At 47.0% G+C, this 17,565-nt stretch overlaps 2 protein-coding genes across 2 annotated transcripts in view; both read right to left on the reverse strand.

Annotated features, from left to right (window-relative positions):
- The window catches only part of LOC141121724 (uncharacterized), a 197,573-nt gene that overhangs the window by 123,248 nt on the left and 56,760 nt on the right, over positions 1-17,565 (reverse strand).
- LOC141121707 (gastrula zinc finger protein XlCGF66.1-like) lies at positions 1,637-4,110 on the reverse strand. Its single transcript, XM_073611420.1, has 3 exons — positions 3,231-4,110; positions 2,178-2,312; positions 1,637-2,091 (listed from the first exon to the last, which is right to left on the reverse strand). Exons 1-3 carry the CDS (start codon positions 3,324-3,326, stop codon positions 1,822-1,824), a joined length of 501 nt encoding a protein of 166 aa, XP_073467521.1. The 5' UTR covers positions 3,327-4,110; the 3' UTR covers positions 1,637-1,821.

Genomic DNA, 17,565 nt, shown 5'->3' on the forward strand with positions numbered 1-17,565 from the left:
GCCTCTGCTGGCCTGGCATGCGTGTGGCTTGCTGTACACCGCTGAAGCCGGCCGCGGTGGTGATGGGTGATGGCGGTGTACAGCAAGCCACACGCACGGCAGGCCAGCAGAGGCTATTGTGACTGACCTGACGGACTGTTCTTATGATGGATCATCTCTTCATTCTACCACATGCTGTCTTTTAATCATCCAAATGTGAGTTGTTTGCACATTGACTTTTAATAAATTGGTTTTTATACTACACCCAGAGGCGCCTTTCCCCTTGTGTTTTTTCCTTCAGATCCTGGAGCTCGGTTTCAGTTCTTTTGGAAGGCAGCCCTGGTTGTGGATCCCATACCACTAGTCTGTTCCCCCATGTTCCCTACATAGGCTGTCATGGACTAATATATCATTCCCCTCCCTTCCAATATAATATTATATATACCTATAGTATGTGTTTAACATCTGCCAATTATGATGGTTTTATAATTTTCCAGTTTTTGCGCCTTTACTTGTGTAATGTACAAGTAGCTTGACTGTGCAGCTCTGCATGTGGAGGAAAATAAACAGTACTACAGACCCCCTGTGCCCTCACCTGGTGACCCCCTTGTGCCCTGACCTTGTGACTCCCCTGTGCTCTGTCCTGAGGATATCCCTGTGTCCTGACCTGTTAACACCCCTGTGCCCCAACCTGGTGACACCCCTGTGCTCTGTCCTGGTGACTCCCATGTGCCCCGACCTGGTGACACCCCTGTGCTCTGACCTGGTGACACCCCTGTGCTCTGTGCCCTGACCTGGTGACTCCCCTGTGCTCTGACCTGGTGACTCCCCTGACCTGGTGACTCCCCTGTGCCCCGACCTGGTGACACCCCTGTGCTCTGCCCTGGTGACACCCCTGTGCTCTGCCCTGGTGACATCCATGCCCTGACCTGGTGACCCCCTGCGCCATGACCTATTGACTCCCCTGTGCCATGACCTGGTGTCCTCCTGTGCTCTGCCCTGGTGACAACACTGTGCTCTGCCCCGGTGACTCCCCTGTGCTCTGCCCCGGTGACTCCCCTGTGCTCTGCCCCGGTGACTCCCCTGTGCTCTGCCCTGGTGACATCCATGCCCTGACCTGGTGACCCCCTGTGCCATGAATTATTGACTCCCCTGTTTTCAAAAATGATGTCCTCTTGTGCTCTGCCCTGGTGACAACTCTGTGCTCTGACCTGAAGCCTCCCCTATGCCCTGTCCTGGAGACATAACATGGTGATACTCCTGTGCTCTGCCCTGGTGACACCCCTGTGCTCAACCTCATGCCTTGACATAGGGATGTGACTCCCCTGTGAACTGACATGGTGACTACCCTGTGCTCTGTCCTGATCAACACCCCAGACCTGGTGACCCCCTTATGGTCTGCCCTGGTGAAAACCCTGGGCCCTGATCTGGAGACTCTCCTGGTGACTCACGTGTACCCTGATCTGGAGACTCCCCTGTACCCTGCCCTGGTGACGTGACTCCCCTGTTCTCTGTCCTGATGACTCCCCTATGCTCTGCCCTTGTGATCCCCATCTAATTTCAGTTGAAGATTAAATTTGTGTGTGCATATCCCAGTTCGATCCAAAAGTTAGCTTCTATGCAGAAAAAAGTCAGCCTAAGTTTTAGTATTCATTGAAATATTTAATGCTACTTCTAAAAATAATAATTGTTATATCAACCTTTCACTAATCACACTGATGTTCTGTGAGCTGTTGATATGAAAATTGTTTTAGGGGTTCCCCAAGATCTCAAATTTTTTGCCAAGGGTTCCTCAATGGCAAAAAAGTTGAAAAACACTGGATTAGAAGAACATCAGAAGACCTAAAGTGACTCTGAATACATCACAGTGTACAGCGGAGTCAGACTTAACTCCTTCATTACACTCACCTCTCCAGTCAGCAGGCTGAGGATCTCCAGGGTGAGGTTCAATATCGTCTCATTCCGGGGAAATTCCTTCCTTACATTCTTCACAAAACCCAAATTCTGCTGATTGTCCATCATGACGTCCTTGTAGAGATCCTTGTGTCCTTCTAAATACTCCCACTCCTCCATGGAGAAATAGACAGTGACATCCTGACACCTTATAGGAACCTGACACACACAATGATACAGTCACCATCCAGACACATCCCTTGTCTGTTACTGGATAATGTCCCAGAATTCCCAGCACCGCTCACCTCTCCTGTCAGCAGCTCCATCATCTTCTTGGTGACTTCTAGAATCTTCTGCATGTTGTGTCTCTCAGGTTCTGGGGAGTCACATGGAGGCACTGTGATGGTCATATGATCACCTGACTTCACAAGAGGAAATCTCTGTATTGAGGAACAAATAGGAATATCATGTTAGAATCCCAGAATCCTCCTCACCTCTCCAGTCAGGTCTGTGTTTTATTAATAGAGATTATGCCCCGTACACACGGTCGGATTTTCCGATGGAAAATGTTCGATGTGAGCTTGTTGTCAGAAATTCCAACCGTGTGTAGGCTCCATCGGATATTTTCGATCGGAATTTCCGTCACACAAAATTTGAGATCTGGATCTCAAATTTTCCGACAACAAAATCCATTGTCGTAAATTCCGATCGTGTGTACACAATTCCGACGCACAAAGTTCCACGCATGCTCGGAATCAAGCAGAAGAGCCGCACTGGCTATTGAACTTCATTTTTCTCGGCTTGTCGTACGTGTTGTACGTCACCGCATTCTTGACGTTCGGAATTTCCGACAAGATTTGTGTGACCGTGTGTATGCAAAACAAATTTGAGCCAACATCTATCAGAAAAAATCCATAGATTTTGTTGACGGAATGTCCAATCGTGTGTATGGGGCATAAGTGATGTCATGTGACCTCCCAGAATCCTCCTCACCTCTCCGGTCAGGTCTGTGTTTTATTAACAGTGATAAGGGTGATGTCATGTGACCTCTCAGAATCCTCCTCACCTCTCCGGTCAGGTCTGTGTTTTATTAATAGAGATAAGAGTGATGTCATGTGACCTCCCAGAATCCTCCTCACCTCTCCGATCAGGTCTGTGTTTTATTACTAGAGATAAGAGTGATGTCATGTGACCTCCCAGAATCCTCCTCACCTCTCTGGTCAGGTCTGTGTTTTATTAATAGAGATAAGAGTGATGTCATGTGACCTCCCAGAATCCTCCTCACCTCTCCGGTCAGGTCTGTGTTTTATTAATAGAGATAAGAGTGATGTCATGTGACCTCCCAGAATCCTCCTCACCTCTCCGGTCAGCAGGTAGATGATCTCCAGGGTGAGGTTTAGTATCTTCTCAGTCATGTGACTCCGGTCCTCCTCCATCCTCATTGGTGCCGTCATTTGATCTATACAGGTCTCCTTGTAGAGGGATAACTTTGGGAAATGAAAGTAAGAATTATTTGGATGGTATTGTCACACAATAATAGGATGTGGATGTGAGGGAGGTAATAGGAGGGTTGCTGCACATTCAAGAACTACTGCCCCCATGGGAACACATTTACTCTAGACTGTTTAGCGTCTAATTTTTTTCTTGGGCTCCTGGGACCCTTTTGGCCTGCTGGATCAGAAATTTCCTTTTCTCTATTGGGTTTATTTGGTTTCTGAACTGGATTTGATTAGTATTAGATCTGCAGACAAGGAATGATAAATAGGATCCTTCCTTTGACTTGTTTGCTCTGAGGCAGTGCTGTGAGGTCATTGTAGGATCATTATGATGTCCAGGAAGGGGAACTTGCTGACTTATGGCCGGAGCTGTCGGCTAATCAGGATAATTGCCAGAACTCCAGCTGTAAGGCTCCAATCTATACGGCAGCCTGCTGAATGACAGGAGTGATGTCACTCTCTGCAGTTAGAGAAGGGATTAGATTGGATAGAAGGCAGATGCAGCAGGTGGAGTAGAGAACTGTGAGGGAGGAGTCTGTTCTATTCTCTCCAATAATACCCCAGTTTGGGTACAAGGAGGACATTGGATGAGGGGTTTATTCTCTTGGTCTAGTTTGTGTCCTGCAACATATTTTTCTTGACCAGTGAGATGGGGAGGTGAAGGCTTCCTTCACTTGCTGGCAGGAGTTCTTTACGAAGGTCAGAAAAGTAGGGTAGGGTTGGAGGACCAGAGATCAAGAGTCCCTATGAGTCCTAAAGCCTTACCGCAGGGTCTTACAGTCTGATTACCCCTCCTATTACCCCTCCTTCAGCCCCACTAACCTCTCAGAGTTCTTCAGCCCTATCACTTCCTAGGAGACCCCCAAAGTCCTTCATCTACACTTCCTCCCCAGAGTCCTTTAGATGCAGCAAAGCCTCAGAGGGTCCCAGAGTCCTTTAGTCCCACTACCTTTTCAGAGATCCCTCAAATCCTCTAGTTTACTCAGAACCAGTGGCAGAACTATTATGGTCGCAAAGGTCACATCTGCGACCCTGGTGTTCCGGCAAAACGAGGGGGGGGGGGCACCAAGACAGCAGGAAAGGGTCTTGCTGTTGGAGTAGACCCCAGGATCAGTGGAGGCTCCCACAGTGATTGCCAAGTAGGATTGCTGAGAACATGATGTGCAGCACAATCAGCCTTAGCAGAATACTCTTGCCATTTCTGATCTACCCCTTACATAGGCACAGCGCCCTCCAACATCAGCCAACTCCTCTCCCCGCTCCTCCAGACACAAGCTTCAAGTTCTTGATACTGCGCAGACTCTGTGCCCTGTGCTGGCTCTGTGGGACTCATCACTGATGCCCACTGCAGAGCCCAGAGCCTGGTGAGTGCCTGTATATGGGGTGGGGGTCCTCGGAGTGTGTGGGGCCCTTGTAGAGTTGTCACCTCATCCCTTTAACCACTTCCGGACCGCCGCACGCCGATGTACGTCCAAACTTTGCCGGTGGATATCGTTGTTATGGCAGCAGCTAGCTGCCATAACCCTAGTATTCCCATTTTCGTGTGGCGGACGACTTTCTGATAAAAGTGGTCCCTGCGGCGGATTCGCCGTGAGATCACTTTTATCGGTGGCGGGAGAGGGCCCCGCCCCGATCCGGTGCCCTCCACCGCTTACCGGAGCCATCGGTAGCGGCGGAGGCGATCGCGTCCTTCTCCGTGCTGTGCCTGGAGATGAGTGAGGCTAAGATGACGCCCACTCGTCTCCATGACACCGATGGGCGGAAGCGACGTCAAAACGTCACTTCCGTCCATGCCTCTTAAAGGCATTATTTTTTTCAATGTCATTTTTTTTTAAATGACTTTATTTTATTTTTTTTTTATTGCATTTTAGTGTAAATATGAGATCTGAGGTCTTTTTGACCCCAGATCTCATATTTAAGAGGTCCTGTCATGCTTTTTTCTATTACAAGGGATGTTTACATTACTTGTAAAATGAATAAAAGTGACACATTTTTTTTTTTTTTTTTAAACAGTGTAAAATTAAATAAAATAATGTAAAATAAATAATAAAAATAATAACTTTTTTTTAAAACCTCCCCCGTCCCGACGAGCTCGCGCGCAGAAGCGAACGCATACGCGAGTAGCGCCCGCATATGAAAACGGTGGTCAAACCACACATGTGAGGCATCGCCGCGACCGGTAGAGCGAGAGCAATAATTCTAGCCCTAGACCCCCTCTGCAATGCAAAATATGCAACCAGTAGAATTCTTTAAACGTCGCCTATGGAGATTTTTGAGGTTAAAAGTTTGACGCCATTCCACGAGCGGGCGCAATTTTGAAGCGTGACATGTTGGATATCAATTTACTCGGCGTAACATTATCTTTCACAATATAAAAAAAATTGGGCTAACTTTACTGTTGTCTTATTTTTTTATTCAAAAAAGCTTATAAGACCGCTGCGCAAATACGGTGCAAAAGTATTGCAACGACCGCCATTTTATTCTCTAGGGTGTTAGAAAAAAAACATATATAATGTTTGGGGGTTCTAAGTAATTTTCTAGCAAAAAAACCTATTTTAAACATTTAAACACCTAAAATCCAAAATGAGGCTGGTCTTTAAGTGGTTAAACCCAAACGCATATGAATTACACAGGTTCTGTGGCTGATTAAGGTGGTAATTAAACTCACTTGTTGCCTTATCTGCATTTAAAGTGGAGGGCCACCCTGAAAAAAAAAAATTCCACCAAAAATCCTAAAAAAAAAAAAAACATTTGGAAAAAAATTTTTTTTTTATACTTACCTAAACCCTTGTTGCTAGGCCGTCTTCCTAATCTGCCTCTTCCTATTCCGTGGTGTGTTCTTCTCCTCGGTGAGCGGTCCCGTTGTCTTCTGGGAACTGTGTGTGTTCCCAGAACACCACGGAGCCATTCACAGATCCACGCGCCGCTCGCGCGTACGCAGTAGGAAACTGCCAGTGAAGCCACAAGGCTCCACGGCCTGTTTCCCTTACCTTGGATGGCGGTGCCGGGACCCGAGAGCCGAGGGACGGGTCGGCCTCGGGCGGCTGACATCGCGGGCACCCAGGGCAGATAAGTGTACTTATTTAAAGTCAGCAGCTACAGTGTTTGTAGCTGCTGACTTTAATTTTTTTTTTTTTTAGCTGGCCGGAATCCCGCTTTAATCAGCCTCAGAACCTGTGTAATTCATATGTGTTCGGGTTTAAAGGGATGAGATGGCAACCCTAGGCCCTTGAGATGTATGAGGGGGGCAGGATCAGCTCTCTGCACATCTCAAACTCCTCTCTTACCTCTGGCTCTCTTGAGTTTCTGTCCAGCCTGCTGCCCCCAACACCTATGTCCCTCTTCCAGGGCTGCCCATATTATTGCCCATTCATCTGTCCCACCCATTCCTATCCATCCTCCTCTGCCACCCCTCCCTATGCACCCAATCTCAGTCTTTGTCATCACTCGGGAATCTCAGTGGCTGCATTGCGCCATGTTTGGGGTCACAGAGAACAATCGGCAGAGGTGAGCCCTGTGTGTGTAAATAGAAAATAAGATCTTATTATCTCCTCTGCTGCCACTCGCAGCCTTATTTCCTGCCGCAAGGAATGTCTTGTCTTTATTTCAGATTACTTCCTGTCTGTAACTGACATCACTTCCTGTCTGTAACTGACATCACTTCCTGTCTGTAACTGACACCACTTCCTGTCTGTATTCCATAGAGACTTTCTGTCTGGATATGAGTGAGATCACCACCTCGTGGAGTTCAGAGGAACTGCAGCCCCAAGAAATGTCTCACAGTAGCCATTCCCGTAAAATGTCTTACAGAGCTACCACAGAAGTTCAAATATAACACAAAAAAAAGTAAGAAAAAATAGATACAGTACAGTTCTTATGTAACCAATTGTTTTACAAAGATATTTTTATTACTTATAGAAAAGTTTTAAAGACACAGAACACAAGTTAACAACAAATATACAGCTAATAAAACAGATACCCCCGCAAAACTGATCCTTTTGGTGAAGAAAATGCAAAAATATATCCAAAAGCATAAAAATATATATCAATCCACTCATAATGAAGATGTTAAACATAAATTGCAAGGATGTAATGTTCACATAGGAATGTTAGTGTAGATCTCTCAAAGAACACTTCCTTGAATGCTTATATAAATAAAATAATGAATTTTGGAATGAAAAAAGCTATAAAGCAATAAATAATATATAAACTGTGTCATCCACTTCATCCATAAAGGCTTTGTGATTCCAGATCTTCTAGATCACATAGAGTGAGGACTCATCGATGATTTCATACATTTATTTGGAAGGATAGAAGAATCCTCAGAAGGGATCATGTAGGATGACCGGAAAGTCTCCTGACTGGTGAGATCATCCAAACATAATGATTACATCCATGAACCGGAGTGAGCTCCTTGGGGTGATAAAGCCAATCTGTTAACATTGCGTAGACTTTATCCAAGAACTCAGCACACTCCAGGTGTGGAGAAAGTATCCAGGTGGATTTAGCCTGTCATGGGTAGAAATGTCCCCAGGCCTCCAGGTAGATTTAGACTATAATTGACTGCTTCCCGTTAGGCCCATAGCAGAATGACGGCCGGGTGGGAGCCCTCCCATCCTTGGTGGACATCATATGAAGTCTTCCTAATCTAGTAGCCATGCTGCAGCTCCACCAGATGACAGATTATTGTACCAGGCTTGCCCCAGCACTATGTGAAATCGGTGACCAATCACAGCAATCACATGGCAGTTGTACACAATAAATGGATTTCATTCATAGCCATTGTGTACTATTTGTGAATAATTGTGTACTATTGTGAATATCTCTGTGATTGGTCACAGTGATCACATGGTACAGACAGGGCCTATCAAATCTGTACCATATGATAGCTGTGACCAATCACTGCTATCATAGTAGTACACCCTGTGTCATTCAGAAAAATGATTGCTTGTAACAATAATCTTCAAAAAAAATCCTGAGCACCTCCCGGAGTAGTACAGGGTCAATATGTTAACACTTCAAGTGTCACTATGTAAAAAAAAGCAAATAAATTGTAAAAAAAAAAGAATAAAATATATTATTGTTTTGATATCTTTGTATTTATTTTTTTACATACTGCCACCAGTCAGTATCACTGATCACCGCCACACCAGTCATATGATTATGCTGTACCGCTCTGGTGACAAAAAAAGTTAAAAAAAAAAGTGTGGCAGCGCTGAAATCTGAAAATTGGTCTGGGCAGGAAGGAGATGAAAGTGTCGGGTACTGAAGTGGTTAATAATGCACAAATGTCCATATATAAGATTTTCTACAGGGACCACCGAGACCATCTCTGCATGGCTTGGATGTCACCCATATTACTAGGAGCCCATAAAGCAGATGACCATAGAAAGATCTAAAAGTCCACTCAGTGTCATTGAACTTCAGATTAAAGGAACTTCATTCCAGTCACACCATTCATTTTTTTGCACATAAGAACCAAGTTCGTGTTGGTGGATCACTAGTAAAAAAATGGGAGCATAGGGGGAGGGGAGAGGAACAGAAGAAGGAGGAAGAGGAAGGGATCTTAGTAAAGGAAGGAGAAAAGGAAGGGAGGGGGGAGGAGGAGGGGAGGGGAGGGAGGTTCTCCACGAATGGGGGTATTCACCCCCCCTGGGAGACCTATTATCCAGGGTAGGGGTCCCTCACCGAGAAAGCAAGTGAGTATATTGATACATTGCAACAACCTCTTGTGGTTGCTTTGCCATCCTTAAGAGGGACACTTTGCACCTCCTGAACATTTTAAATGATCTATCAGTACCTGATGATGTCATCTTGGTTACATTAGATGTAGAGGCATTATATTCCTCTATCCCTCATAAGAAGGATTTAGAGGTTATAGAAAAACACTCAACGGCAGACCTATAACCCTGTATGCACATACAAGTTTTGTTGTTGGTTTACTTAAAGAGGTTGTAAAAAACCTCAGAATAAAAGCACACTGCTGACACGGCCGACATCTTCCCTGCATGCGCGCGGGAGCTGCCGTTCATGGCATGGGGCTCAGAAGGAATGACACCCGTGGCCATTCCTTCGGAGAGCAGTTTAGGAGATATTTACACTACCTATAGGTAAGCCTTACATGTCAACAGAGAAAGTTTACTTCCTCTAAGTTTTTGTTGGCAAAAAATAAATTCATGTTTGGTGATCAATGTTATTGCCAAGAACAAGGTACTGCAATAAGTAAAAAACTGTGCACCGGCCTACACTAACCTTTATGTTGAAGAATGGGAGAAGTCAGTGTTTGGGGATGAGACCTCGTTAGGGTACCTGACCAACATCATTGGTTGGTTCATGTACATCCATAATGTCATCATCCTCTGGCATGATGAAACTCAGGACTATGGGAGGTTTGTAGATTTATTAGGATAAAATTAGTTCAGTTTTAAATTCCCGTATACCTAGGATGCTAGGACCATTACACTTTTGGATTTGACTATCCAGAATACTGGTAATGGTATCTCAGTATTTGTGTTGATATTGGGTGGCTTTGAGATGTTTGTATATTTAATGTAAAGTACATTATTTGAGTGCTAGTGTTTGGTGTTTGTTGGCTTCCATGTTTCAGTTTGTCACTTTGGATGCCCCCCCCAGGTTTAGTCTGCCTTATGGACTGGTAATTTTCCCTTTTAGTCACATGGGGTAGTATGTGAGGTGGTGTTGTACTCTGCCCATTGTGACATCACCTACGCATGTGCATCGTGATGATTTTGTACATTGTAATTTTTTTGTTGTGTTTTGGTGCTTCCAATGTGAGGATGCAATGATGTCACACCACCGATGTGCCTTTAGCTTGCTTTTCCCGGTGGGAGGGAATGGGTTTAAAAATGGAATACTCTGTTATTCAGAGAAAAGGGTCAGGAAGGCTATTTGCCATCCTCTGCGTCTCTGGGTGACATCTTTTCTACCTGGTCTGGTATTAAAGGGTTGTGTATACTACTGTGGGCAGGGCAGTCTCTGGTTTGGATAGCCATAAAACTGGTCTTTCCCCCATCTGATTCTATGGTGGTGCTCTCTATATCTCTCAATTGGATAGACTTTTGTTCTTACACCTGGAATGAAGGTCCCTTGATCTGAAGTTCCATGACAGTGAGTGGACTTTTATGGGCTCCTAGTAATATGTATGACATCCAAGCCATGCATAGATGGTATCGGTGGTTCCTGTAGAACTTCTTATATGGACATTTGTGCATTATTAATTACAGGCTAAATCTGCCTGGAGTCCTGGGGACACTATATAAATGATAAATGTAGTCTCGTGGTCCTCGTGGAAGTCCATGAGCGGACACTTTTAACTATTATTACCATTATTATTATACATTTACAGGATTTAAATAACACCAACAGTTTGTGCAGCACTATACAGTATAAAGGGAGACAGTACAGTTAAAATACAAGGGGGTTAAGAGGGCCTTGCTCATAAGAGCTTACAATCTAATGGGGTGGGGCAGGTGGTAGAAAAGGTTATAATTGTCGGGGATGAGCTGATGGAAGAGTTAAAAAGTTGGAGGTGTGATAGGCTTCCCCGAAGAGGTGATTCTACCTATGATAAATGACAGGCTAAACCCACCTTGAGACTTTCTCCACACATGGAGTGTGTTGAGTTCTTGGATAATGTCTACACAGTGTTTACAGATTTGCTTTATCACCCCAACGAGCTCTCTACAGTTCATGGATGTAATCATTATGTTTGGATGATCTCACCAGTCAGGAGACTTTCCTGTCATCCTACATGATCCCTTCTGAGGAAAACTAAGAAAATCTACTGCCGCTCACTCTTAGCCGCTCTTTCCACTGGATAGTTGAGTACGGTGATATGGGGGGAATCTTAGGTATCAATAAAAAATCTTATTTCAGTACCCTCTAATTTTAGGGCAGTCTTACCATGTGTATAACATCGAGCCCGTGTGTTCACAACCTCTGAAACAGAAGGGAACTAGGTACCATTGCATCAGTACCCTTATGCCGCGTACACACGAGCGGACTTTACGGCAGACTTTGCCCGGCGGACGGGATTTCGTCGGACAATTTGATCGTGTGTGGGCTCCAGCGGACTTTGTTTTCTCAAAAGTTGGACGGACTTAGATTTGAAACATGTTTTAAATCAATCCGTCGAACTCGAGTCCGGTCGAAAAGTCCGCTCGTCTGTATGCTAGTTCGACAGACAAAAAGCCACGCTAGGGCAGCTATTGGCTACTGGCTATGAACTTCCTTGTTTTAGTCCGGTCGTACGTCATCACGTACGAATTCGACGGACTTTGGTGGATTGTGTGTAGGCAAGTCCGTTCATTCAGAAAGTCCGTCGTAAAGTCCGTTGAAAAGTCCGCCGGGCAAAGTCTGCCGTAAAGTCCGCTCGTGTGTACGCGGCATAAGACTTTCCTCCGCCGAGGTAATGTTTAACAAGCCTCGGTAGAAGCGCGAGAAGGCCCCACGCCATTCCTCCAAGTCCCATATATCTTTATCCACCATGTAGAGGGGATCAGTGGATAGTGACTTGTAGATCACAGACATTTCCCCCCCCCTCTTCTCCACGGTCTGACCACACCATTGTTTGTAGGCCGTGTTTCTAGGAGGTTTGTGTTTAGTCACCCATAAAGAGTGTAAAAAATGAGACATTTGGAGAAATCTGAACTTCTCTGTCAGGAGTCTATCCGGTCTACTTATACAAAAGTCTCTCTGACCAATCCTATACAACCCTTTGTTCAGCCACCATTTATAAGCTTTGATGTCCATCCCTGAAGGAAATTGAGGGTTATGAAACAGATATGCAAATGGATGACTATCAGAGACCAACTCTGGGTGACCTAGAAGGCCACCCTATAGGGTTACTGAATGAGAGAGAGAAGAAGCTAAAATAGAGGGACATCACATTGGGTAGTCCAGAGTGGACTGGGGTAACACCTGTCATTCCACATGCACCCAATCTGGTTTAGTAACTTGGGAATATATGATTCAGATCTGGGCTAGTTGAGCAGCTTGATAGAACCATAATAGTTTTGGCGGACCAAGACCGCCTTCATCACTAGTACGAAATAGGACCCTCTTAGCCACTCGATGCCCTTTTGAACCCCAGATGACGTCAGTAAGGTTGGCTTGAAAATGGTGTAGGTGGTCTTTAATGATAGGGAAGGGTAGGGAGCAGGAGAAGTATAATACACGTGTGAGGAAAGTCACCTCCATGACTAAGTCACTCCAAGTCAAAGTGATCTTTCATGCGTGTGACTAGTGTGTGCGGGTCCGTGATATGTAATGCCCGAGATTTGGACATGTTGATGTTCAGGCCAGAGATCCACCAAAATCATCCAGTAATGGAGAGATGTGGGGGGTGGAGATTAAAGGGGAAGTGACAAATAAAAGGAGATCATCAGAGATTATGATTTTGTACTGTTTATCAATGAATTATATAACCTGATCCATGTGCAAATTCATATACAACATAAAGTGCTTTGTACTCAAGATGATGTTCCCTGCAGATCCACTGCTTCCACTTTACATCTACTTCTTTAATCCTATGTTATTTGCTGCTATATTAAATTAACTAAAAATCTGTGCAAATTTATGTAATCATATAATATTTTGTGCTCAATATAGTGTTCTCTGCAAGTCCACTGCTTCCACTTTACATCTACTTCAATGAACTTATTTTGCTCCAAAAAAATCCACCAATCAATGAAAAGTTGATAAGGTGTAAAGTTCTCGGTGCTCCAAACTGTGCCAGCTGTAGTGTAGCCACGCCTTCTTCCACCTCTTACACACGTGATGGTGAGGGCGCCCCCTTAGTAGTGATTTTTATTGATTTGTGAATTTTTTTTTATTTTTTTTTTTTAGCAAAATCAGTTTTTTGAAGTAGATGCAAAGTGGAAGCAGTGGACTTGCAGTGAACACTATATTGATCACAAAATATTGTATGATTACATGAATTTGCACAGATTTTTAGTTTATGTAATATAGCAGTAGATATAAGATGAAAGAAGTAAGTGTAAAGTGGAAGCAGTAGATCTGCAGAGAATATTATTTGAGCCCCTAGCACTTTATATATGAATGTCTCCACATATTTTAGTGTATTTGTGATGATTTATGGTCACACACAATAGGACAGCGCTGTGACACATAATGCTCTTCTAGTTGATAAAGGGAATACTTACCTTTGTTACAGCAGCAGTCCGGTATAAGTTATTTTTGTAGGTATTTGAGTTGTTACACATAGCGCGGGTTTTATTCTATTTATATTGGTGACATAATTGCCCAAATCTGGGGATCAGGAGCCATTTCCACCCTTTACTCTCGGCTGGGGTTCTTTGTATCCATATAACAGATGTTCTACATGACTAAATCTGCAATCAATTTTACTGCAAAATCAAAGGGGCCAAAATGTCTCCCCCCCCCCCCCCCCCCGAGCAGTAATATATTTCTATCCCCCTTGGTGGGAGTGGAGATGACCCATCTATAAGAAGGGCAGTTTTTTCCACTGGGCACGCTGGGCAGTTGCCCAGGGGCCCCACTTGCCTGGAGGGCCCCATCCAGGGCCAATCCTCAGTGCTGCAATCTGCTGCTTAAGTTGACTGACTGCACTGGTTGCTCACTTGTTAGAATCACCAGCCACCCGGCGTCTAGCTAGCAACCAGTGACGTCAGTCAGAGGCTGTGGCCGCCCCAGCATTCATAGCGCGCCATGGCCGCCCCTAGCGGCTAGTGAACAAGCTCCGCCCACCTCTGCCATGTTTTTCAGACAGCGTGGAGAGGGAGCAGAGTGGAAAGACAGCCCTGATTGATAGCTGGCGCTGCCTTGCTGCTGTGAGTGACGCACTGTACTGCACCAGGCCGGCGGCCTCAAGTAAGTCTAACACTGTCTACTTAAGTAAGTTCAAGTTGTGCATCAAACACAGACACTGTCTGTGCCCCTCAATAGCTGCCACTGTGCCCATCAAACACAGCCACTGTGCCCATCAAAGCTGCCACTGTGCCCATCAAAGCTGCCACTGTGCCCAAACACAGCCACTGTGCCCATCAAACACAGCCACTGTGCCCATCAAAGCTGCCACTGTGCCCATCAAAGCTGCCACTGTGCCCAAACAGCCACTGTGCCCATCAAAGCTGCCACTGTGCCCATCAAACACAGCCACTGTGCCCATCAAAGCTGCCACTGTGCCCATCAAACACAGCCACTGTGCCCATCAAACACAGCCACTGTGCCCATCAAAGCTGCCACTGTGCCTATCAAACACAACCACTGTGCCCATCAAAGCTGCCACTGTGCCCATCAAAGCTGCCACTGTGCCCAAACACAGCCACTGTGCCCATCAAACACAGCCACTGTGCCCATCAAAGCTGCCACTGTGCCCATCAAAGCTGCCACTGTGCCCATCAAACACAGCCACTGTGCCCATCAAAGCTGCCACTGTGCCCATCAAAGCTGCCACTGTGCCCATCAAAGCTGCCACTGTGCCCATCAAACACAGCCACTGTGCCCATCAAAGCTGCCACTGTGCCCATCAAAGCTGCCACTGTGCCCAAACACAGCCACTGTGCCCATCAAACACAGCCACTGTGCCCATCAAAGCTGCCACTGTGCCCAAACAGCCACTGTGCCCATCAAACACAGCCACTGTGCCCATCAAAGCTGCCACTGTGCCCATCAAACACAGCCACTGTGCCCATCAAAGCTGCCACTGTGCCCATCAAACACAGCCACTGTGCCCATCAAACACAGCCACTGTGCCCATCAAAGCTGCCACTGTGCCCATCAAACACAGCCACTGTGCCCATCAAAGCTGCCACTGTGCCCATCAAAGCTGCCACTGTGCCCAAACACAGCCACTGTGCCCATCAAACACAGCCACTGTGCCCATCAAAGCTGCCACTGTGCCCAAACAGCCACTGTGCCCATCAAACACAGCCACTGTGCCCATCAAAGCTGCCACTGTGCCCATCAAACACAGCCACTGTGCCCATCAAAGCTGCCACTGTGCCCATCAAACACAGCCACTGTGCCCATCAAACACAGCCACTGTGCCCATCAAAGCTGCCACTGTGCCCATCAAACACAACCACTGTGCCCATCAAAGCTGCCACTGTGCCCATCAAAGCTGCCACTGTGCCCAAACACAGCCACTGTGCCCATCAAACACAGCCACTGTGCCCATCAAAGCTGCCACTGTGCCCATCAAAGCTGCCACTGTGCCCATCAAACACAGCCACTGTGCCCATCAAAGCTGCCACTGTGCCCATCAAAGCTGCCACTGTGCCCATCAAAGCTGCCACTGTGCCCATCAAACACAGCCACTGTGCCCATCAAAGCTGCCACTGTGCCCATCAAAGCTGCCACTGTGCCCAAACACAGCCACTGTGCCCATCAAACACAGCCACTGTGCCCATCAAAGCTGCCACTGTGCCCAAACAGCCACTGTGCCCATCAAACACAGCCACTGTGCCCATCAAAGCTGCCACTGTGCCCATCAAACACAGCCACTGTGCCCATCAAAGCTGCCACTGTGCCCATCAAACACAGCCACTGTGCCCATCAAACACAGCCACTGTGCCCATCAAAGCTGCCACTGTGCCCATCAAACACAGCCACTGTGCCCATCAAAGCTGCCACTGTGCCCATCAAAGCTGCCACTGTGCCCAAACACAGCCACTGTGCCCATCAAACACAGCCACTGTGCCCATCAAAGCTGCCACTGTGCCCATCAAAGCTGCCACTGTGCCCAAACACAGCCACTGTGCCCATCAAACACAGCCACTGTGCCCATCAAAGCTGCCACTGTGCCCATCAAACACAGCCACTGTGCCCATCAAACACAGCCACTGTGCCCATCAAAGCTGCCACTGTGCCCATCAAACACAGCCACTGTGCCCATCAAACACAGCCACTGTGCCCATCAAAGCTGCCACTGTGCCCATCAAACACAACCACTGTGCCCATCAAAGCTGCCACTGTGCCCATCAAAGCTGCCACTGTGCCCAAACACAGCCACTGTGCCCATCAAACACAGCCACTGTGCCCATCAAAGCTGCCACTGTGCCCATCAAAGCTGCCACTGTGCCCATCAAACACAGCCACTGTGCCCATCAAAGCTGCCACTGTGCCCATCAAAGCTGCCACTGTGCCCATCAAAGCTGCCACTGTGCCCATCAAACACAGCCACTGTGCCCATCAAAGCTGCCACTGTGCCCATCAAAGCTGCCACTGTGCCCAAACACAGCCACTGTGCCCATCAAACACAGCCACTGTGCCCATCAAAGCTGCCACTGTGCCCAAACAGCCACTGTGCCCATCAAACACAGCCACTGTGCCCATCAAAGCTGCCACTGTGCCCATCAAACACAGCCACTGTGCCCATCAAAGCTGCCACTGTGCCCATCAAACACAGCCACTGTGCCCATCAAACACAGCCACTGTGCCCATCAAAGCTGCCACTGTGCCCATCAAACACAGCCACTGTGCCCATCAAAGCTGCCACTGTGCCCATCAAAGCTGCCACTGTGCCCAAACACAGCCACTGTGCCCATCAAACACAGCCACTGTGCCCATCAAAGCTGCCACTGTGCCCAAACAGCCACTGTGCCCATCAAACACAGCCACTGTGCCCATCAAAGCTGCCACTGTGCCCATCAAACACAGCCACTGTGCCCATCAAAGCTGCCACTGTGCCCATCAAACACAGCCACTGTGCCCATCAAACACAGCCACTGTGCCCATCAAAGCTGCCACTGTGCCCATCAAACACAACCACTGTGCCCATCAAAGCTGCCACTGTGCCCATCAAAGCTGCCACTGTGCCCAAACACAGCCACTGTGCCCATCAAACACAGCCACTGTGCCCATCAAAGCTGCCACTGTGCCCATCAAAGCTGCCACTGTGCCCATCAAACACAGCCACTGTGCCCATCAAAGCTGCCACTGTGCCCATCAAAGCTGCCACTGTGCCCATCAAAGCTGCCACTGTGCCCATCAAACACAGCCACTGTGCCCATCAAAGCTGCCACTGTGCCCATCAAAGCTGCCACTGTGCCCAAACACAGCCACTGTGCCCATCAAACACAGCCACTGTGCCCATCAAAGCTGCCACTGTGCCCAAACAGCCACTGTGCCCATCAAACACAGCCACTGTGCCCATCAAAGCTGCCACTGTGCCCATCAAACACAGCCACTGTGC

Source organism: Aquarana catesbeiana, unplaced genomic scaffold (assembly GCF_042186555.1).
Source record: "Aquarana catesbeiana isolate 2022-GZ unplaced genomic scaffold, ASM4218655v1 unanchor228, whole genome shotgun sequence".
NCBI lineage: Eukaryota > Metazoa > Chordata > Amphibia > Anura > Ranidae > Aquarana > Aquarana catesbeiana.